Genomic DNA, 23,200 nt, shown 5'->3' with positions numbered 1-23,200 from the left:
TGGTGCCTATGGTGCCCAGAAGGAAGGAAAAAACCGATAGGAGCTATAGGTGCACCTCATTTTATTGCACATTGTTGAGCTTCATAGATGTTGCATTTTTTCACAAACTGAAGGCATGAGCCTCCACCAGTAAAAAGATTACAGCTTGTTTAATTGCAATACTCACTTTATTGTGGTGGTCTGAAACCGAACCACAATATCTCTGAGGTATACCTGTATTAGGAATTAAATTAGGCTTGAGGGGCTGGGTAGTAATATAACTCAGTTTATACATAGAATATATGAGTGGGTTTGCTTGTTTTACTAATATTATATGAAAAGTGTATGACATAATGAATGAACTATTTATTTCTCTTTCGTGACATGTATTTATGCCTGAACTATTGTGAGATCCTCATTGGGCCCCTGATGAGGGAAAACAAGCCCAGCATAAGAGTGACAAAAAAGCTACCTGGGCCAGGCCCCATGGCCTTTCGGAGCAATGGCGAGCCTGGTCAGTAGTGCTGAAAACAGGCACTAGAGGAGACCTAGCTGGTTCTCACCCCAGTGTTCTTGCCCTTCAGTGGCTGTTTGACTTGGGAGGATTGCCTAACCTCCTCCAGGAACATTTCTCTTCCTTCCTTCCTTCCTTCCTTCCTTCCTTCCTTCCTTCCTTCCTTCCTTCCTTCCTTCCTTGATTTTTGAGAGAGAGGAAGGGAGAGGGAGAGAGAGAGACAGAAACATCAATGAGAGAGAACATTGACTGGCCGCCTCCTGCATGTCCCCCACTGGGGATCGGGCCCACAACCTGGGCATGTGTCCTGATCCGGAATTGAACCGGCAACCTCTTGGTGCACGGGTCAACACTCAACCACTGAGCCACAGCGGTCGGGCTCCTCCAGGAACATTTCCCATCTGTAAAATAGAGATAGTGATGCTCGTAAGTGGTTGGAAATCATACATCATACACTGGTGGTTTTGTCCACACATCGATGTGGATTTGAATTTCACCTTTTCATTTGAAAAATTGAATACTTAAATCATTAATCACTGTAAAATCATGTTAGGCTTTTTTTTTATTGTGCTATCTTTCCTTATTTTTGATATATATAACATTTTGACTTGAGAGTGGCTAAGCTTCATATAGATGTTTATCCTCCTTCAACCTTCTTTTCTACTCAGTGTGTGACACTAGTTCTTTTCTCCTTCAAGGTCACATTGATAATGGTTGTGGGTATTCTTGAAGCCATTCTGAAAGGCATTGGTTTTCTAAACTTGGCCCTGCCTCAGAATCACCTAGGGAATGTATTTAAAGTGGGATTTTTCAATCCCTACAGCCCCTGATTTAGCAAAGGTGGAGCTCCAGGAAGCGCATTGTTATGAACTTCCCAGCTGAACTTGACAAGCAGAAGAGTTTGAGAATCAAGGTTGACTAGGCACATAAAGTCTTCTAAGCCAAGGTTGTCGTTTACTCCCAGAGACTCTGTTGAAAGACTAAATGAACTTGACTGGATTTAGGACAATATAATAGGGGTGGGGAAGTATTAATATGACCTGAGAGGTGTACAGTTACTGATATTTTATAGGCTGTTACTGTAACTTTATTATATCAATTATTTTAAAAATCAGGCAAATGGTCACTTTCTCTTTTTTTGTTTGTTTTGTTTTGTTTTATAGATCGTGAGGACCAGTCAATTCTTTGCACGTAAGTAAATGTTGAATGTTCAGATTTGTTTTTTATTCTGTTGGAAAGTAAAGCAATTAATTTTTTTTGTATGGAGGGAGGGGTAAAGTAGAGTGGTAATTTTTAAGAGTTTGATGTAAACCTTGTAGTTATCATTTTAAGACTAAGATTATATAAGTTGCTTAAATTTGGTATTGCTGTTTGGTTGTCAAACTGGGCTTTTCACACATTCGTAATGTTAATCTGTGAAACTTACATGTTTAGTTTGTATATCCAAATGTTGACCTATTAAATGTTTCAGTCATTTATCCATGTTACTCAATAACCATTATTGATTAATACATGTGTACTGTGCTAAGTACTAGAGAGTCAGAATCGAATAAAACAATATCAACAGAAGGAAATGATCGGATTTGTACTTTAGAAAAATCAGTTTGGCTGTGGTGTGAAAATGTGTTGGAGGAAGAGGTAAAACGGGAAGCATTACGGAGGCTGGCTGTTGAGTTATCCAGACGAGCTAGTAGTGACTTCAGGTCGGGGAGTGGCCATGAACCTGGAGAAAAGTGGACGAATTTCTGTGGTGTTCAGTTCAGGAGACAGACTCACCAGGATGTGGTGATTTATACGCCTCAGAAAGAGGAGCTGAGAGCAAAGGTGGGGTTATGATGATTCCCAGGTGTTTCCTGACATGGGAAGGTGGGAGAAAGAACAGATTTGGAGTGGAAGACAATGAGTTTGTTTGAGGAGCCATTGACGGTGAGGTGCCTACGGCTCATCTAAGTGGAGCTGTCCCCTGGGCCATTGGATACGTGGATGTGGAGCTTGAGGGGTGGGGTGGGATAGAAAGAGAGGGGGAGAGGAAGATGCCAGAAATGTGGATCTGAGCCCCAGCCTCCTGGATGGCGATGGAGGCCGTGCCAGTGAGTGAGATGCCCCAGGAGAACGTGTTGGGAGAGAAGGCTGGGTATGCAATCCTGAGGAGGGCAGGGTGTGGCGACACAGCAGCCAAGGGGAGAGAGACGTTTCAGGAAAGAGGGGGCGGCCAGCACATCATCCAAGGTGGAGCGAGGTATGCGGACGCGTGCACAGGACTTAGCAGTAGGACATGGCGGCTGGTGGCCATGGGCTGGGAGGAAAGTGGAAGCCAGATCGCAGTTAAGAATGAAAAGGAAGTGAAAAAGTTTTTTGAAAACATCAACAAGCCACTTTCAAGTAGTTTGAGAAAGTGAAAACAGTAGTACAGGCTGCCTCGGAGACACCGCAGGTTCCCCTGCAGACCACCGCAGCGGATCGGTCAGGTCTTTTCCTGGTGGAGGGTCTTCTTCAGTGTGTGAAAACAACACCAGGGGAGCACGTTAACAAGGTGTGCTTGTAGTCGGATGAAGGCTGTTTGCTGCTGTCATTGGTGATGTTTTTATTTTTTTATTTTTTAATCCTCAGTCGAGGATATTTTTTCCCCATTTATCTTTAGATAGAGTGGAAGGGAGGGAGAGGAGGGGGGGAGAGAGAGAGAGAAACATTGACGTGAGAGAGATACATCGATTGGTTGCCTCTCGCAAGACCCCGACCAGGGCCCAGGACAACCGCAGCCGAGGTATGTGCTCTTGACTGGAATTGAACCCGCAACTCTTTGGGCCACGGGCCAACACTCTAACTGCTCAGCCAAACCGGCCAGGGCATTGGTGGTGTTTTTAAGGCGGGAGAGATTAAATGCTGATGAGAGAGAGGTGAGGGCAGGAAACAGAACGGAGCGCAGGGAGGGCGATGAGATCCAGAGCACAGGGGGACATGTGACTCCTACAGGTCAGGGAGGCAGGCAGGTCGAGGTAGTAAGTAGGGGTGGGGAGGCTGGAAATTGAAAAAGTTCTTATCTAACAGTTTCTCTCTTCCCTGTTATCTGATAGGCAGGATGGGTTTGAAGAGAGAGGAGAGGTAGAAATAGCTGCTGCTAATCTACTTTTTGTATAACATTTCTTCCAGCAGTGTTTAGCTGGGTTTTGTAAATGAGCTTTTTCTAAACAACAAACCACCCTGACATTTAATGGCTTAGGACAGCTTTCTCGGGGACTGGGCTGGGTTCAGCTGGGCAGCTCTGCTGCTCTGGGCCGGGCTCAGCTGGCTCACTTGGGCTCACTCCTGCATCTGCAGGCACCTGCTGGGGCTACTGGGAGCTGGCAGGCTATTGGCTGGGTGCCTTGGTTTCTTCTCCACATGTCCCCTCGGTCTGCAGCTGGCTAGCCCGCTGTGACAGGGTTCTAAGAGCAGCGAGAGAGCAAGCTCCAGTGTGTAACCATTGTTTGCTTCTGCTTGTGTCCCATGTACTGCTGTCCCCCTCCCAGCAAGACATGGCCAGGGGCAGTGTGGGACGCAGTGTCATTGGGAGTAGCCATTGCTTAGTCCACCGTGAGGGTGTGGAGTGGAACAGATCCAGTCCACCAAAGGAGGAACAACCCCAGTTTCTGCACATGGGTGCGAATGGGAGACAGTGGAGCACAGGCATCGAGGATATTGGCAAGAAAAGGTGTCCCAGTGGACCATGGGGTGTGGGCAAAGAGGAGGCAGTTGACAGGGAGGAAGTAGATGGGTCAAAGAACTAGAGGTCTTGATGAAATAGAACAGATCATCTTAAGGCTACTGGAGTGTCAGGGTGACAGGGCCACACAGAGTGAGAGGGTAGCACCCAGGCTGTGGCTACACGAGTGGGTGACTGAAGGAGAGAGTAGGAGGAGCTCACTGGAGTTGAGGGTATCAAGGAGCCAAGTGGCATGGATGTCATTCAATGAGTGGGACTCGGCAGCACACAGAAGAGTGAAGTGAGAGCTGTGGCCTCCCGTGAGTGCTTCATAATGCTTAGAGGAGCGCTCTTTATTCCGAGATAATGTCTTTCACATCTTTGGAGTAAAAACAGCTTTCTTTCTTGAAATAATAGTAGAAGGTTTTTGTGTTTAATGATTAAGATGAATTCAAATGTGAGAACCACTGCTACTGCTCTGTGTGGCATCAGGAGGAGGGGCGGGGGCTTTTATGCCAACCGGGTCTAGAAACAGCATCATGGACAGTGAACGGATGCCACCGACTTTCTTCCTGACTCTTGTGTGTGTGCATGTGGGGTTTTTGTTTTGTTTTGTTTTGTTTTTTTATTAATTTGAGAGAGAGATAGAAACATTGATGAGAGAGGACATTGACTGGCTGCCTCCTGCATGCCCTCCATATGACCCCCACTGGGGATTGGGCCCACAACCTGGGCATGTGCCCTGACCGGGAATCAAACCGCAACCTCCTGATGCATGGGTTGATTGATGTTCAACCACTGAGCCACACTGGCCAGACGCTTGTGGGTTTTATATATGGAAGAAAGGGTGGTGATTCCCCAAGAAAGCTGCCTGGGGTAGCTCCAGGGTTCAATAAGGCCACCAGGAGGGAGAGTTCAGTGAAAAAGCTGGGGACGTAGGTAACTTTCTCACCGTGGTATGGGTATTGAGTGTGAAGTGTGAAATGGGACATCAATGCCAGTTTAAACTCAACATGCTTTAGAGTTAACTTTTATTTCTGTACAAATAAGACACATCGCCCAATTTCCTTTTTTCTGTCATCAATACTGTGTTTCAGAGCTAAACTTTTGCAGTCTGCTTTTTCTCCTCCCTCTTTTTTATACCATCATTTCTAGTTAGTCACCTCATTTGACATTTCTTCTTTCTATCTTGTCCTAGCCTGGCCTATTACCTTGCTCATTTTGGTGGATCCTGGCTGACCTCCTTGCCTTTAGCCTCTTCCTCCCTCCAGGAAGGAAATATACCCAGTTTGAATCCCACTTATATAAGAAGTTCCAATCCACATTGATTTCCTCTCATCAGGTCCTTTTTTATATGTACTGCAATCCTTACGTGGGTCACCCGTATTATGTGCTACACCTACACAGCAAGGCAGGAACTATGACTTAACTCAATTGCTCTCTTTTTTTTTTTTAACAGATATATATATACACATTTTTATTTTAGAGAGAGGAAGGGAGAGGAAGAGAGAGATAGAAACATTGATGAGAGAGAAACATCAAAATTGATTGGTTGCCTCCTGCATGCCCCCTGCTAGGGATGGTGCTTGAAACCGGGCATGTGCCCTGACTACGAATCAAACTAGCGACCTCTTGGTGCATGGGTCAGTGCTCAACCACTGAGCCACACTGGCCTGGGCTTGATTGCTTTTTAATTATCCCTTGAGCACCTGGCACAGTGTACAGAGGAAATAGTGGGGATGGGGCAGAAAATAATATGTACTTTGGAAATGGATGGATAACATTTCAAACAAAAGAATGAATTTCTTAATTAAGTAGGAACCAAGAAAACAGGCTTAAGTATAGATTAGTTTTATAAACTAATGATACTGTATGTATTTTCAAAGGGCAAAGCCTTTCTAATACCATTTTTTAAATTGATGTTTTAGAGAAGAAGGGAGAGGGATAGAAACATCGATGTAAAAGAGAGACATCGATTGGCTGCCTCCTGCACACCCCCACTGGGGATTGAGCCCGCAACCCGGGCATGTGCCCTGACCAGGAATCAAACCACCGGACCTCTCAGTTCATGGGATGACATTCAGTCCACTGAGCCACTCCGGCTAGTACTCTAAAATAGTACTCTAATACTATTTTTAAAAGGCGTTTTATTTTGAAACTGCAAACCTACACAGAAATAGAATAGCATGTGACCCTTATATGCCCATCTCCCCACTTCAATTACTTAAAAATTTTTACCACCTAATTTTTATTCATTTTTACCTTTGCTGATGCATTTTCCCAAGTTTTTATTTAAAAAGAATTCAAATCTGAATTTTACTGAAAAGTTGAAATGCCCATGTACCCTTCACTTAAATTTGTCAGTTCTCTCTCTACACACACAAGCACTTGTTTGTTTTAATCCTCACTTGAGGGTATATTTCCATTTATTGTCAGACAGAGTGGGAGGGAGAGAGAGAGAGAAACATCAATGTGAGAGAGACACATAGACTGGTTACCTCCCGCACGATCCTGGCCAGGGTCTGGGATGGAACCGCAGCCGAGGTATGTGCTCTTGACTGGAATCAGACTCGAGACTCTGGTGCTCGGGCCGGCGCTCTAACCACAGAGCTAAACCTGCCAGGGTGTTGTTTTTCACCATTTGCAAGTCAATTGCAGATATCCAAACACGTAACCCCTAAAAACTTCAGCAGATGTCTCCTAAGAACAAAGAAAAAGGTATCACACTTAAGAAAGGTAATGTTGGTTCAATAATATCATCTAGTATAGAATCCATATTCAAATTCCAGTAATAGTCCTCAACATGTGTTTATAACTTAAAAATCCATGATCCTGTCAAGGTTCACTTGCATTTCTGTCTATTAATTTTGATTCTGTATTCTAGAATAATCTCGCTCGTTTTGCTTTTTAAAAAAATTACATTAGCTTGGATTCTTCAAAACAACAACAAAAAAAGGTCACTTATTTAGAACCTGATCTGCAAATGTCTTTTAAATATTACCTGTTGCAATGAAATTCTAACACTTACTTCCCAGGGCACACTTCTCCACATGGTGCCCGCACTATAGACACCAGCCACAAGCACGGGTTCCCAGGCCATGGGCACTCCTGACAAAATGACACAAATTTGGGGGTTGCCACTACCCCTTCACATTCAGTAATTCTCTGGAGTGACCATTCCGAGCCAGCCAACAGAAGAGACACAGGGTGAGGTCTGGGAGGGTTCCAGAGACACGGCTTCCATGTCTTCTGCATCCTTTCCCACCAGCCCATCCTTGGGTATCACCAACCAGGAAGCTCACCTAAGCTTCCAAGTCCAGAGTTTTATTGGGATTTATTATGTAGGCATGATTGATTGCATCACTGGCCACATGGTAGAATTCACTCTCTAGCCGACTCCCCTCCCAGGAGATCTGGCTGATATCACATGGTTCAGCTGCCCAAACCTCTAATCATTCTTGTGGTCTTTCAGCTTGGCCAGTTCCATCCAGGAACTAGCCAAGTGCCCAGTGTGAGTCACCTCATTTGCATAAACTGTCAGGGCCCACGTGAATAACAAAGACATTCCAAGGACTTAGAGGCTTCCTCCCAGGAACCAGGGACACAAACCAGGCAAACTTTATTATACTGCATGAGTTAATAAAGTCCTAACCAGAATCTAGTCACTGAAACACCCCAGGAAATGAGCATAAGTGAGCTACATATTTCTGCTCAATAGAACCTGTGTGTCACCCACCTTCAGGGTTAGCCCTGCAGACAGTTAGCAGGGAATCAGGGGCAGGGTACCTACTTTCTTTGATTGAGTGAGTTGGGAGCTTGGGTGACCATTGTTGATGACTGGAAGGTCTGGAAGCAGGAAACACTGGGGGAGGGAATAGCTGCTGTTTGACAGAACAAAAGGTTAGTGGGCACTAATTACTTTCATCACCAAAGTGACCATTATAGGCACTAGTGAAACTGGACACAGTGGGTCTGAGGCTGCCTGTCACTACTTGAGCCAAATTAAGCAGAGACAAGATTGAATCACATGTGATCATTTATTCCTATAATGCCAGCAGTATGGGGAGAGCAGCAGGTCATCTCGTCAATTCTGCTCGAACCTCTCAGTCGGCTGATTATACAGAGATAAGCAAGAAAGGGGCTGCATGCAAGGGGTTGGGGACAGAGTAAGGGCTGCAGGGTCCATGGTCCATATGTCTCCTTCAGGGATCTTAAAGTCCAATAACAAGGTAGTTAATTTTCTATGATGTTAAAACAGCTCCGCCTGTTCCTGAGACTGGAGAGTGGTCAGCATTCCCGAGGCCAACTCCTGGAGGGGTCAGGGTCCAGGCACAGCACCCAAGTCAGAGTGTGTCCTGTCCTTTGTCTGTTCTCAGAATGTATTTTCTTTTCTGAGTAATGGGCTGTCCAGGCTCTAAGGCATCTTATCTTCTTACAACCCTGCGTGTCCTCTTGCAGCACATCCTCCAGTTTCCCAGGGTCTGTAAGAAACCTCTTATCTTTAGTCAGTAAGGTGAATAATCATTAAACAACTGTGGTCCTTTTCCTATTACGTGCCCTTCCCCCTATCACTAGCACTTGTAATTAGATGGTTATCTTCATTTTAGAAGACTGATGTTTGTCGTCAGTTGATAGGCTTGGATTTACGAGGTAGATCTCCTTAGCAGCTGGTTATCTCTTGGGCACAAGTACCATGTTTGTTTTGTTTCCCCTCCCTTCCTCTCTCCCTTTCCTTCTTTTCTTTCTTCTTATTTCTTTCAACTTTTCTGAACATCTTATTTATATTTTTACATAAAGCAAAGCTGTGCCCGGCCAATGTGGTCAGTGGATTGAGTGTTGTCCCATGGACTAAGAGGTCCCAGTTGGATTCCTGGTCAGGACACATGCCCGGTTGCAGGCTAGATTCCCAGCAGGGGGTGTGCAGGAGGCAGCCGACTGATGTTTCTCTGTCACATCGATGCTTCTATCTCTCTCCCTTCTTTCCTCTCTAAAAAATCAATAAAAACATATTTTTTAAAAAAAATCAAAGTTGTAAGAACTTTTCAGTCAGGACCCCTGTACCCACCACCTAGATTCTACTAGTAATATTGTTCTGTACTTGCTTTATTATACATTAATCTGTTCATTCCTCTATCTGTCCTCCATCAAACCACTTTATTGTTTGTGTTGGGAAGAAAACTAACTTGTCCAGTTTGGGTCCAGTGGTTGGGGGGTCTGCAGATTAACTGACAACAGACAGAATAACCAGAGAAAAGACAACGTTTATTTATATGCGCTGGTGAAGAGTGAGTTGCTGAATAACCAGAAATAAAAGGCTTATAAACTACACGAAACTTTAGCAAACAGGGGAGAGTGGGAGGATCAGGGCTTCCAGGGGAAGTGTGGAGGTTCTGTTCGGCTTTGTGATGTAGTAGACAGCTGAATCGATACTTCTTGGTGCGAAGGGTCAGTCTGTTGGGGCAGGACACTGCCTGGGGTGGCGGTCAATGGCGGCCATATTTTCAGGAGGTTCTGCTAAGGTTAGATAGATAATGTTTCTTTCTGCGGCTGCTGATTGTTCAAATGTTTTCAGTTTAAGTTTTCATATCACTTTGATGGGCTATTAATCCCTTAATTTGATGTATTTCAGGTTAAATTGTAGATATCAATATGCTTCCCCTTAAATAACTTCAGCATATATAACATTAAAGTCCAGAATTTACATCTTTGTCTTTTGAGACAATTTACATATAATGAAATGCACAAACCTTAAGTGTACATGTGCTGAGTTATTTGTGTAACCTAAACCCCTATCAAGATAGAGAACATTACTAGTACCATCACCCCAGAAAGTTCCCTCCTGTATCCTTCCAGCGAATCCCCACCCTCACTTCTTTTAGCATCACCACATTGTCTTAATTCTTAGATACCTCTGGCTATGATATTTAATAATAGCGTTTTGTGTTTATATCTATTATAAAGCTACATTGTGACTTGAGAAATATGAAAATGAAACAATGTATCCTAGGTTTAAGAAAATATTTTATGTTCAGGTTTGCCTTTGAGAACCCACCAAATAAAGAACTCTAAGCCCTGGCCCAGTAACTCAGTTGGTGAGCGTCCTCCCAATACACCAAGGTTACAGGTTCAATCCTGGGTCAGGGCACATACAGGAATCTACCAGTGAATGCATAATAAGTGGAACAACAAATCGATATTTCTCTCTCTCAAATCAATTTTTTAAAATTGTGGGGTTGTTTTTTTTTTAAAGGACTCTAAGAGTATATAACTAGAGTCTTAAATTTAGTCCACAGCCAACCTAAGCAAGTTTTCTGTATGAGAATAATTTTTAGTCAATTTTATTTAGTAGTTATTTTATACTAAGTACGTATGTTTGCATAGTATCACAAAGAAAAGTACAGTTGGAAGCAACGTTAAGTAGTTTGACAGCTTCTGTTTAAGCTTTACTTTTTTAGGCATTTACTCTCTAATTTACTTTTTCTCCCTCAGATGATGAACATGTAATTTACCCTCTGGCTTCATTTGCCTACAACTCCCCAACTAGCCTTTATTTCTGCAGACTCAGGCCAGGCAGCGAGAGCTCCCACTTCACGATCCAGGCCCCTGCACAGTCATATTCTGGTATCCTGACAAGTTCTTTGGTGAAGACACTCAGGATTTCCTGTATCCTCAGAGAGCAAAGTCTTCCACACATGCCCTCCATCTACTTGGAAGTGAAATTCTGTTAAGAGTATAATCCTTGCTGACTTTCCTTCTCCTTAGAATTAAAAATTCAAAAAGCAGTCACTCTTGGTGAGGAATTTACTTTGTTGTCTAGGCTCCCCTTTAAAGAATACTTGGTTTACATTTTATGACTAACTTCTGATTAACTCACATTTTTTCCCTTTAAAGTGTGTGTGTGTGTGTGAGCGTGTGTGTGTGTGTATTCTTACCCGAGGACATTTTTGCATTTATCTTCAGATAGAGAGGGAGGGAGGGAGGGAGGGAGGGAGGGAGGGAGGGAGGGAGGAAGGGAGGGAGGGAGAGAGAGAGAAACATCAATGTGAGAGAGACACATCAAGTGACTGCCACCCACACAACCCCAATTGGGGCCGGGGACATACTGCAACCGAGGTACGTGCCCTTAGTGGGAACTGAACCCAGTCCTCTCTGGTCTATGGGCCAATGCTCTAACTGCTGAGCAAAACTGACCAGGGCTAAAGTATATTTAAATATAACGCGACAACAGTGGTTACTTCAGCCTTCTATCAGGATGTGACAATTGATTTATTTTGTTAAGGAATTTTATCTATTGCATACAAATATTACATTAAATGGTGATGACCAAGCCAATCTGGAATTATAACAGTTGGTTCTTGCTATCAGTAATATGCCTTAAAAGTGTTAAGATAATGAAATCAATAGAGTTGATTAAATACCTAAGGCAGCCCATAAATAGAGTCTGTAAATGTAAGTCAGCTGATCTTTGACAAAGGATCAAAGGCAATACAATGGAGCAAAGATGGTCTCTTTAACAAGTGGTGCTGGAACAACCGCACATCTGAAAAAAAGAATCTAGAGAACCCAGAAATGGACCCAAGGCAATATGCTCAATTAATATTTGACAAAGGAGGCAAGAGCATACAGTGGAGTAAGGACAGCCTCTTTAATAAATGGTGCTGGGAAAATTGGACAGCTACATGCAGAAAAATGAAACTAGACCATCAACTTACACCCTACACAAGAATAAACTCAAAATGGATAAAATACAGTGATACCTCAGTTCTCGAACATAATTCGTTCCAGGAGGACGGTCGAGAACCAAATTGTTCGAGAACCGAAGCAATGAAACCCAATAGGAAATAATGGAAACTGGATTAATTCGTTCCAAGCCCCAGAAAATGCCTATTTACTGGCCTAATTTGTATATAATATGTAGAAAAACATAAGTCTCAACAAGAAATAAAAGTGTACAGTATGTCTAAGGGTTAAATTCAGTGTAAAGCGTGACTCCACAAAGCGTGACTCTCTCTCTGCACTCACACTGATGCCGCAAGCAAGGCGCGCTGGGCCGAATGAACGCCATTCGGCTCAACTCGGCTCATCTCGGAAGTTCGAGTTCCAAATATTTGTTCGGATTCTAAGACAAAAGTTTCTCGAATCTCCTGGTCGAATACCGATTTGGTCGAAAGTCGAGGCGTTCGAGAACCGAGGTATCATTGTACTTAAATGTGACTCATGAACCCATAAAAATCCTAGAAGAAACTGTAGGCAACAAAATTTCAGATATCATACGCAGCAGAATTTTCACTGATACATCACCTAAGGCAATAGAAACAAAGGAGAAAATGAATACATGGGACTACATCAAACTCAAAAGCTTCTGCACTGCGAAAGATACAATCATCAAAACGGAAAGGCTACCCACTGTTTGGGAGAGCATAATTGCCAATGATATATCAGATAAGGGGTTAATTTCCAATATGTATAGAGTGCTCATACAACTCCACAAAAGGAAAACAAAGAACCCAATTAAAAAATGGGCAGAGGGACTAAATAGACACCTCCCCAAACAGGACATACAAATGGCTAAGAGACATATGAAGAAATGCTCAACATCATTAATCATCAGAGAGATGCATATTAAAACAACAATGAAGACTCGATGTGTTCCTTTCACATCGATGTTTCTCTCTCTCTCTCTGTTCCTCTCCCTCCCTCCCACTCTACCTGAACAAAAAATGGAAAAATAAATAAATAAATAAAAGCCCTGGCCGGTTTGGCTCAGCGGTTAGAGCGTCGGCCTGCGGTCCTGAGAGACCCGGGTTTGGTTCCCGCTAAGGGCGCGTACCTCGGTTGCAGTTTGTCCCCGGCCCTGGTCGGTTGTGCGGGTGGCAGCCACTCGATGTGTTCCTTTCACATCGATGTTTCTCTCTCTCCCTCCCACTCTACCTGAACAAAAAATGGAAAAAATAATAATAATAATAAAACAACAATGAAGTATCACCTCACACCTGTCGGAATGGCCACCATCAACAAATCATCAAACAACAAGTGTTGGCGAGGGTGTGGAGAAAAAGGGACTCTAGTGCACTGCTGGTGGGAATGCAGCCTGGTGCAGCCATTATGGAAAACAATATGGTGTTACCTCAAAAAATTAAAAATTGAACTTCCATTTGACCCAGTGATCCCACTTCTAGGAATATATCCTAAGAAGCCTGAAACACCAATCAGAAAGAATATATGTACCCCCATGTTTGTAGCACCACTATTTACAATAGCTAAGATCTGGAAACAGCCCAAGTGTCCATCAGTAGACGAATGGATAAAAAAGCAGTGGTACATATACACAATGGAGTACTACGCAGCTCTAAGAAAGAAAGATCTCTTATCCTTTGAGACTACATGGAGGGACCTGGAAAGTATCATCCTAAGTGAAACAGGCCAAACAGAGAAAGACAAATATCATATTATCTCACTTATTTGTGGAATATAATGAACATAACAGTCTGAGGAATGTGGTAGTCCCAGAGACGTGGAAGTGGGGTACAGACTGACAATCCCCAGAAGAGGAGGTGGTGGGGGAGAGATAAACCACAGAACTTATATGCATGTGTGCATGAACAGTGGACATGGACAACAAAGCTGGGGACAGGGCAGGGAGGGAGGGGAAGGGGGGAATCAGTGGGGGGAAAAGGAGAAACATCTGTAACAAAAATTAATTAATAAAAATAAATTAAAAAATAAATAAATGGCTAGATCAAGAGACCAAATGCAGTTACACATTCCTTTAGTTTAAAAAACTTCATTAACAAGAAAGTCATTTTCCTGTCAACCACTCTGCCTATTAAATAAAACCTACTGAATGATCAAATTAATAAATAAATAAATAATCTAAACCCAGACCTTATACCCTTCATAAAAATGAGCTCAGAATGGGTCATAGACCTAAATGTAAACTACAAAACTATGACTTCTAGAAGTTAACATAGGAGAAAACCTAGATGCCTTTTTAGATACAACACCAAAGACACGTTCCATGAAAGAAATAATTGATAAGCTGGACTTCATTAAAATTAAAAACAGCTCTGCAAAAGACATTGTCAAGAGAATGAGAAGATAAGCCACAGATTGGGAGAAAGTATTTGCAGAAGGTAACATCTTATAAAAGACTGTTATCCAAAAGGTACAAAGAACTCTTAAAATTCAACAACAAGAAAAACACTAATTTTTAAAAATGACCAGACACCTCACCAAAGTAATATGCAGATGGCAAAGAGCCTATGAAAAGATGTTTCACTTCATGTATCATCATCACTACACACCCACGAGAATGGCCGAAATCAGAATCATTGACAGCAAGTGCCGGTGAGGTGCGGAGCAGCAGGAACTCTTGTTTATGGCTGGTAGGAATGCAAAATGGTCCAGCCACTTGAAAGACAGTTTGTATTTCTTACAAAACTAAACATACTCTTATGATATAATTCAGAAGTCCAGCTGCATGGTATTTACCTAAAGGAGCTGAAAACTTAAGTCTACACAAAAACCTGCACTGAAAAGTTTATAGCAGTTTTGCTCATAATTGCCAAAACTCGGAAGCAACCAAGATGTCCTTCAGTAGGTGAATGAATAAATAAACTGTGGTACATCCAGACATTCAGTGCTAAAAAGAAGTGAGCCACGAAGCCATGAAAAGACATGGAGGAAACTTATATGCAAATTACTAAGTGAAAAAAGCCAATCTGAGAAGGCTGCATACTATATGCTTCCACCTATATGACATTCTGGTAAAAGGAAAACTAGGGAAATAGTAAGATGATCAGTGATAGCAGGGGCAGGGGGTGAATTGTCAGAGCACAGAGGATTTTTAGGGAAGTGAAAACACTCGTGTGATACTGTAATAGTTGATACGGTCATTATACATTTGTCCAAACCCATAGAATGTACAACACTTAGAGTCAACCCTAATGTTAACTATGATCTCATCCTGGTTTTAAAAAAATGTGCCGTTCTGGTGAGGGATGTAGAGAGTGGAGGAGGCTGTGCACATGGGGCCTGTGGGGATGGGGAGGGACAGGGGTATATGGGAAATCTTCCTTTAAGTTGTGTTGAAACCTAAAACTGCTGTAAAAAAAAAAATGAAATCTTAAAAAAATAGCTAAGGCAACAGTGTGATGTAATTGAAATATCATTACGTTGTCAGACAGGAATCTGCTATTCTTTCTTGTCCTAACTCTACTGTGAACTACCCTATGAACATAAGTCAGACAGTTTTCTAGACCTCAGTTTGCTTTTCAATGACCCTTTTAATGTCCCCAAGTCTTTTTTACTTACTTGTTTGTTTGTTTGTTTGTTTGTTTATTTTAATCCTCACCCAAGGATATTTTTACATTTATCTTCAGACAGAGTGGGAGGGAGAGAGAGAGAAAAACATCAATGTGAGAGAGACACCATCGACTAGTTGCCACCCACACAACCCCATCCGGGGCCGGGGATGAACCACAACCGAGGTATATGCCCTTGGCTGGAATTGAACCTGGGATCCTTTGGTCCACAGGCCAACACTCTAACCACTGAGCCAAAGCGGCCAGGGGTAGGTGTCCTCAACTCTTTAAACTATGGTGATTTTTAGGTTATTGTAGCTGTGTGTCAATGATGGCTATATTTTTTGCGGGGGGGGGGGGGAGTATGCAAATCAACTTGTAATTCTAAGTGTAAAATGTTCTAGGCAGATCTGCCAGGAAAGGGAACTGACATCTTTGCAAATACCTCCATTAGTCTTTGCAGTACCCCTGCCCCCATTTACGTGTGTGATGGACAACTTGAACCCAAGCCTATCTCGATCATAAAATTTCCTAGTAGGTGACTTACTAACAGTTTTGAAATGATAAGAAATTGACTAATGTTTTATTTTTACATATATAAACATATATGTGTATATATGTGTGTGTATATATATATGTGTGTGTGTATATATATATATTGTTTTTCAAATTGAAGTTATCTAAAGAACATTAGGCAAGGGTGTTCTGATTTTGTTTGTGTTTGTCCTCACCCAAGGAAGTTTATTATTGATTTTAGAGAGGAAGGAAGAGAGAGAAAGAGAGAAACATCAATTGGTTGCCTCCTGTACACACCCCGACTGGGGATTGAACCCTCAAACTTTTAGTGTATGGATGACCCTGCAAGCAACTAAGCCACCCAGCCAGGGCAGGCAAAGAATATTTTTGAAGCTAGACTGAATTTGATATTACAAATAGCCAGAGAGAATAAAAACAAAATGAATTAAGATCTGGGAAAGGGGTTTCTCATTGGGGAAATACCCATGGTCCAGAGGGATTCAGAGAGAGATTCCGTAATTGATCCCTCATAAATAATCTGCTTCACTGCTTCTTTCTGCTCTTGTTTTTTATGCTTTTGTTCTGGATTGCACATCCCTTTGAGAAGCCAGTGAAAGCCACAGACCTTTCTAGCAAACACAAATACCTTCAGATTAGAAACTCCTGATCTTTGATGTCTGAAAGTGCTGCAGCAGACACAGGACACCTCCTTGTTTTGTTCTCCTGTTAACCTTGCCCTTGTACCACGGAGACCAGCACTGAAACAGGCAGTCACCCACAGCAGAGCACCATTGGATCAGCAGATCGTGTGTTGTGGTGGAAATGAGGTCAGATTCCCTTTGTCATCCTCCTCTTTGAGATCTGGTCCTGTTCTCCTTTTAGGATTCTCCTAATTTTCTGCCAGAGGAGTCTGCTGAGCTTTCTTTTTGGCTCCCTTTCCCTGTACTTTTGTTGGCTGCTTTATATTCTTTTTTCTTCTTTTATAAAATTCTCACCCAAAGATATGTCTCCATTAATTTTAGAGAGAGAAAAAAACATCAGTTGTGCCCTGTACATGCCTCTTGTATGCTCATTGACAAGGGATTGAACCCACAACGTAGGTATATGCCCTGACCAGGAATCAAACCTGCAGCCTTTTGGTGCATGGGACGATGCTCCAACCAACTGAGCCACCTGGCCAGGGCTGCTTTATTTTCTTTGCTTCCATCTGGGACAGGTGTACCATTGCCCTTTTTAAAAATATTTTTCTAAGAAATTTATTGCTTTGATCTGCCGCCTCTTTCATCTTCAAATCAGAGGTTTTTGTAAAACTTCTGTTAATATCTTTATCATCATCATTATTGATCATCATCATAGCTATTACTGCTACTACTGCAGTCATTTATTGTGAGTCTTTGGCCAGGTGCAATGCTAGGCTCCTTACATGCATTATCTCAGTCCTAGGAAGTAACTTGATCTCATTTTAAAGGATTATAAACTGAGGCTCAAAGAGCTAAGTAACTTACCCAAAGCCCCATGGCCAGGAAGTGGTAGGTGGGATTCGAGTCCAGGCAGGTCATTTTGACACCATAGCACACACTTTTACACTATTGATTCATAAAGTCATTTAGAGTTTAGTAATTCAAATGACCTCACATGGTGGATGAACAGTTGAGGGGCCAATAGTGGTAATGTTTATCGAATACTAATTATGTGCGTTAGATGGACTGTACTTTTTCTTCACAACAACCTTAGTGTCCATTTTAAGATGGAGACTATAAGGCTTATCATCTCCCCTCTTGGTAACTCAGCAGTAAGTCGTTGGCATACATATAACTTTGAAACAGTATTTTCTGTAGCAAAGTTACTTCAGACTGTATCAGAGTTCATAAACAATTGTTGGGGGGGGGTAGCTGAAAAGTCACAATCATACTGTTCTCAAGATAAGTCATAATCAGTTTAAATGAGAGGCTTGTTTCTTAGCATAATAAACATATTTGAAACCGACAGCCAACATCATGATTAACCTTGAAACACTAAGTATTTTGAATAAAGTGAAGAACAAAACAGAGAAAACCACTACCATAGCTTTAAGAAATTACACTCAAGTAAAATGCATTCTTTCCATGACTCCTGGGTACATCACATCCACCCTGCTCCTACCTCCTGAGTGTCTCCTGCCCGTCTCTGCCTAGCTGGTTAGTTATATCAAATCCTACCCACAGCAGCTGGCTCCTGGAATATGCCAAGCCTTTTCTTGCTTTGGGGCTTCTGTGTTTGTTTTTCCATCGGCCTGAACACTGCCCCCAGCTCATCACTTGCTAGTTCCTTCACGTCTTCCAGGAAGCTCTTCCCTGACCCTCACGTGTGCGCGGAGGGGTCCTTTGTGGCATTCCTCACATCCTGTAATCATCTGATTTTTCTTGTTTATCTTGTCTCTTCTAAACTTGAGCTCCATAAGGACATAGATTTTTTTTCTCAGCTGTATCTTTAGCACTTAGAAGAATGCCCAACCCATAGAAGTTGACTTGTAAATATTTGTGGAATGAATGAATGAATGAAAATTATTACCTTATCTATGTACCAGTGGTAGCCAGGTAGAAAATAGAATGGTGATGAAAGGAACATTAATGACAGGAACAAAAAGTGTTTCAAAGACCTAGGAATAAAGTTAACAAAACATGTGTAGGACCTATATTCGTGTATTCAACAGCATTTACTATGCGAGGCACTATGATTTTAAAGATGAATAAGACAAATGGTCCTTGTTTGTTTTGAACTTAGAAAAGTACAAAATTACTTAAAAGCCAGAGATGAAGACATCATTTCTCCTAAAAATAGCATATATATTAGTATTATTTAACCCAAAATTTCAAATTCCACCTGTTTTTGTTGTTCTTGTTGTTTTTTTTGTAATCCTCACTCAAGGATATTTTTTCCATTGATTTTTAAAGAGAGTGAGGGGTGGGGAGAAAAAGAGAAATATCGATGTGAGAGAGACACATCAATTGGTTGCCTCTCACACTCACTCCAACCAGGGCCAGTGATCAAACCTGCAACCCAAGTATATTGACCGGTAATCGAACCCTCAACCCTTCAGTGCTTGGGTCGACTCTTCAACCACTGAACCACATCACCCAGGGCTTCTCCACCTGTTGTTGTTGTTTTTTTTTATTTGGGGGAGCAAGAGATGAGGAAGGCAGAGCAAAACAAAATTATTTTATTTATCTGAAAAAATAAACCTCAGAGACTACTTGATTCAAAAATTTTTTTTTATTTTTATTTTTTATTGATCTTAGAAAGAGAGAGAGGGAGAAAGATAGACACATCGATGAGAGAGAACATCAATTGGCTGCCTCCTGCACGCCCCTCACCAAGGATCAGGCCCATCACCTGGGCATATGCCCTGATTGGGAATTGAACTAGTTACCTCCTGATGCATGGGTCAACACTCAACTACTGAGCCACACCAGACAGGTGATTTTTTTTTTTTTTTAATAAGAAAAATGATGTGTACTTTGGTCATACATCAAAACTACTGCAATATGGTACTGCTTTGGAATAAGCCATATGTATAAGAAGTGAGTGTAAGGTAAAGATAATATTTCATATCACTGGAGAACCATTGATATTGGGATATAGGTTAAGTCATTTGGGGGAAATTAGATTAAATCTTTACCTCCAACCATAAATTGTTTTTTCAATTGATTAAAGATTTAGTTATAAAAAGTGAAATCAGCCCAGCCAGTGTGGCTCAGTGGTTGAGTGTTGACCAGTCAGGGCACATGCCTAGGCTGTAGGCCAGATCCCATTGGGGGGCATGCAGGAGGCAGCCAATCAGTGTTCTCTCTCATCAATGTTTCTATCTCTCGCTCCCTCTCCTTTCCTCTCTCTCTAAAATCAATTAAAAAATTTTTTTTTAAGTTAAATCATCAGCCCACAGATCAAAGGGTTGCGGGTTTGATCTGGCCAAGGGCACATATCTCAGTTGCAGTTCGGTCCCAGGCCTGGGTCAGAGTCATATGGGAGGCAACCAATCAATGTGTCCCTCTCACATCAATGTTTCTCTCTCTCTCTCTCTCTCTCTCTCTCTCTCTCTCTCTCTCTCTCTCCCCCTTCCTCCCTTGCATTCTATCTGAAGATAAATGGAAAAAATATCCTCAGGTGAGGATTTAAAAGAAGTGAAATCATCAGAGTTCTGGGAGAAAATACAGATGGATTTAATAATATAGATGATTAAAATGAGACATAATCTTTATTCAGAAAGGCCTTTTTATTTATTTACGTATTTTTTTGGTTAATCCTCACCCGAGAGTATTTTTCCAATTATTTTTAGAGAGATTGGAGGGGGGAGTGAGAGAGAGAGAGAGAGAGATACATCAATATGAGAGACACACATCAATTGATTGCCTCCTGCACGATGTTGACTGGGGCCAGGGATCCAACCTGCAACCCAAGTTTGTGCCCTTGACTGGTAATTGAACCTGTGACCCCTTCGGTTCTCTGACCACTGAGCCAAACTTGCCAGTGCAGAAAAGGCCTTTTTAAGTGTGACTGCAGGCGGAAGAAACCTTACAAGAAAATTTATAAATTTGAGTACCTAAGATTTAAAACTTCTACATGGCCAAACAAAGAAGGGAATAAATTTTAATATAACAATAGATGGTGGTTAATAAGCTTAATATAGCAACAATTCTCAGAAAGCAATAAGTGGGTTGTACCTAGAATCATTGAATCTTGGAGCTAGAAAAGATCTGATTCAATTCCTACACTTTACAGATGGTGATGCTGAGGCCCAGAGAAGACATTGCCTTACCTACTCAAAGCTATACAATCAGTTGGTCAATAGGACCCCTTTGCATACCCTTCTAGGGTTGAGATTGTGGGTATCTGGGTGCAGATAGTTAGGAAGATAATGCAACCAGTAAACCTACTGAAAAATTTAAGTTGTGGACAGTTGAAATAGTATAATTCTAAGTAAAATTCCAAGAAAGCGTCAGAGTTTGTTAGAAAATGTAGGTTTTCTATGCCTTAGATAAAACAGGCTTAGAGGATTGTTAGTTGGCAATGTGTTGAATCATCTTTTTGAATTTCTGGTTATTTTAAATTAATCTAACTATATATTAAATTTTGATCTAAGTTGAGATTTTGATTGTCAGGGTAGGTTTGCTTTGATTATGTCTTAGGGAACCTTAAATATTTGAGCAGAGTGACCACAATTCAGGTATCACTGCATGTAAGCAACTTACTTGAATTTCAAGTTTAGCACAGGGTAGAAATAAGCGAAACGTGCCAGCCTTGTTTGAAAATATAAATGGTATAAAGTGATGGCATTTGTCCCACCTAGTTCATAACGAAATTCATAGTATTCATTTTCTCTACAAATTGCAGACTTGGCCATGTGCCAACACTACACAAGATTATGTAGATGGAAAAGAAACCCACACAAATCAACAAACACATATCTACAAGTGAAAACAGATACATGGAGCCATGACTCTTGCCACAGGGAGCTTGGCGTGGGAGGCCAGCAATCACTGAAGGTGTTGAACTGATTTGGGTACAAGGTACAGGGGAAAGAGCCACCATTAGCCTGGAATAAGGGATGAGCTCAGAAAGCTTTGGCTGGCTTAGTAGATGAATGTCAGTAATATCGGGGCACCCCAGAGTTGACTCAGTTCCTTCAGATTAAATTATCTTCAATGGATTATTTCAGGAATTCTATTTCCAGTGCTGGATATGTTTCTGGTGCTAAGGAATTTCTTCACAAACATTCTAATAAACTTTCCTTCCATGGCAGAACCCGCAGTGCCAAGAACAAAAGTGTTGTGAACATTTTTCCATCTTCTTACTGGCATCTACCAAAAATACGAGTTAATTTAATACCATTTTATTTATTTATTTTTTTAACTCATCTTTATTGTTGAATGTATTATAGATGTTTTTCCTCTTTTTCCCCATTGACCCCCTTCTCCCCAATCCTGCCCCCCTCCTGCCTTCCCCACACTATTGTTGGTGTCCTTTGGTTGTACATATATGCATATAAGTTATTTGGTTTGTCTCATCCCACCCTCCCTTTCCCCTTCCCTTTGAAGTTCATCAGTCTAACAACCAATTTGTACTTCTTAATTCCTTCATCTTTTTCACCCCCTCAGCCCCCACCCATCTGGCAAGCAACAAAAAGTTCTCTGTATCTATGAGTCTGTTTCTGTTCTGCTTGCTCATTATATTTGTACATTCAGTTGTTGATAGATATGTATTAATTGCTATTTTATTGTTCATATTTTTGTTCTTCACCTTTAAGAAGACCCTTCAACATTTCATATAATACTGCTTTGGTAGTGATGAATTCCTTTAGCTTTTTCTTGTCTGGGAAACTCTTGCTATGTCCATCAATTCTAAATGATGGCTTTGCAGGATAGAGTCATCTTGATTGTAGGTCATTGCTTTTCATCATCTTGAATATCTCTTGCCACTTCCTTCTGGCCTGCAAAGTTTCTTTTGAGAAATCAGCTGACAGTCTTATGGGAGCTCCTTCATAGATAACAGACTGCTTTTCTCTCGCTGCTTTTAAGATTCTCTCTTTGTGTTTAACCTTTGGCATTTTGAAGATGATGTGTCTTGGTGTGGACCTCTTTGGGTTCATCTTGTTTGATTCTCTCTGTGCTTCCTGGACTTGTATGTCTGTTTCCTTCACCAAGTTAGGGAAGTTTTCTGTCATTATTATTTTAAATAGGTTTTCAATTTCTTGCTCTCTCTCTTCTCCTTCAGGCACACCTATGATGCGAATGTTGGCACACTAGAAGTTGTCCCAGAGGCTCCTTACACTATCTTAATTTTTTTTTTTTTTTTCTTTTTGCTGTTTTGGTTTGGTGTTTTCTGCTTCCTTATATTCCAAATTGATGGTTTGCTACTTGGCTTTACCTACTCTACTATTGATTCCTTGTAAATTATTCTTTATTTCAGTTAGTGCATCCTTCATTTCTGACTGGTCCTTTTTTATGTTGTTGATGTTCTCACTAAGTTCCTCGGAGGTCTCCTTAAGTTCCATGAAGGTCTCATTAAGTCCCTTGAATGTCTCACCAAGTTCCTTGAGCAACCTCATAACCTGTGTTTTGAACTCTGCATCTGATTGATTGCTTATCTCCATTTTGTTTAGTTCTTTTCCTGGAGCTTTGTCCTTTCGTTTGGGACATGTTTCTTTCTCTCCTCATTTTGGCTGCTTCC

General features: G+C 41.6%; 1 protein-coding gene across 1 annotated transcript in view; it reads left to right on the top strand.

Moving 5' to 3' along the window:
• The window catches only part of MYH10 (myosin heavy chain 10), a 172,105-nt gene that overhangs the window by 26,556 nt on the left and 122,349 nt on the right, over window positions 1–23,200 (top strand). Inside the window, 1 exon segment of the mRNA XM_036269900.1 lies at window positions 1,657–1,684. Within this exon segment, the coding sequence (XP_036125793.1) occupies window positions 1,657–1,684 (28 nt within the window).

Source organism: Molossus molossus, unplaced genomic scaffold, assembly GCF_014108415.1.
Source record: "Molossus molossus isolate mMolMol1 unplaced genomic scaffold, mMolMol1.p scaffold_m16_p_19, whole genome shotgun sequence".
Classification (NCBI taxonomy): domain Eukaryota; kingdom Metazoa; phylum Chordata; class Mammalia; order Chiroptera; family Molossidae; genus Molossus; species Molossus molossus.
Note: the sequence above shows the minus strand (reverse complement) of the source record. Positions and strands in the feature narration are given on the sequence as shown.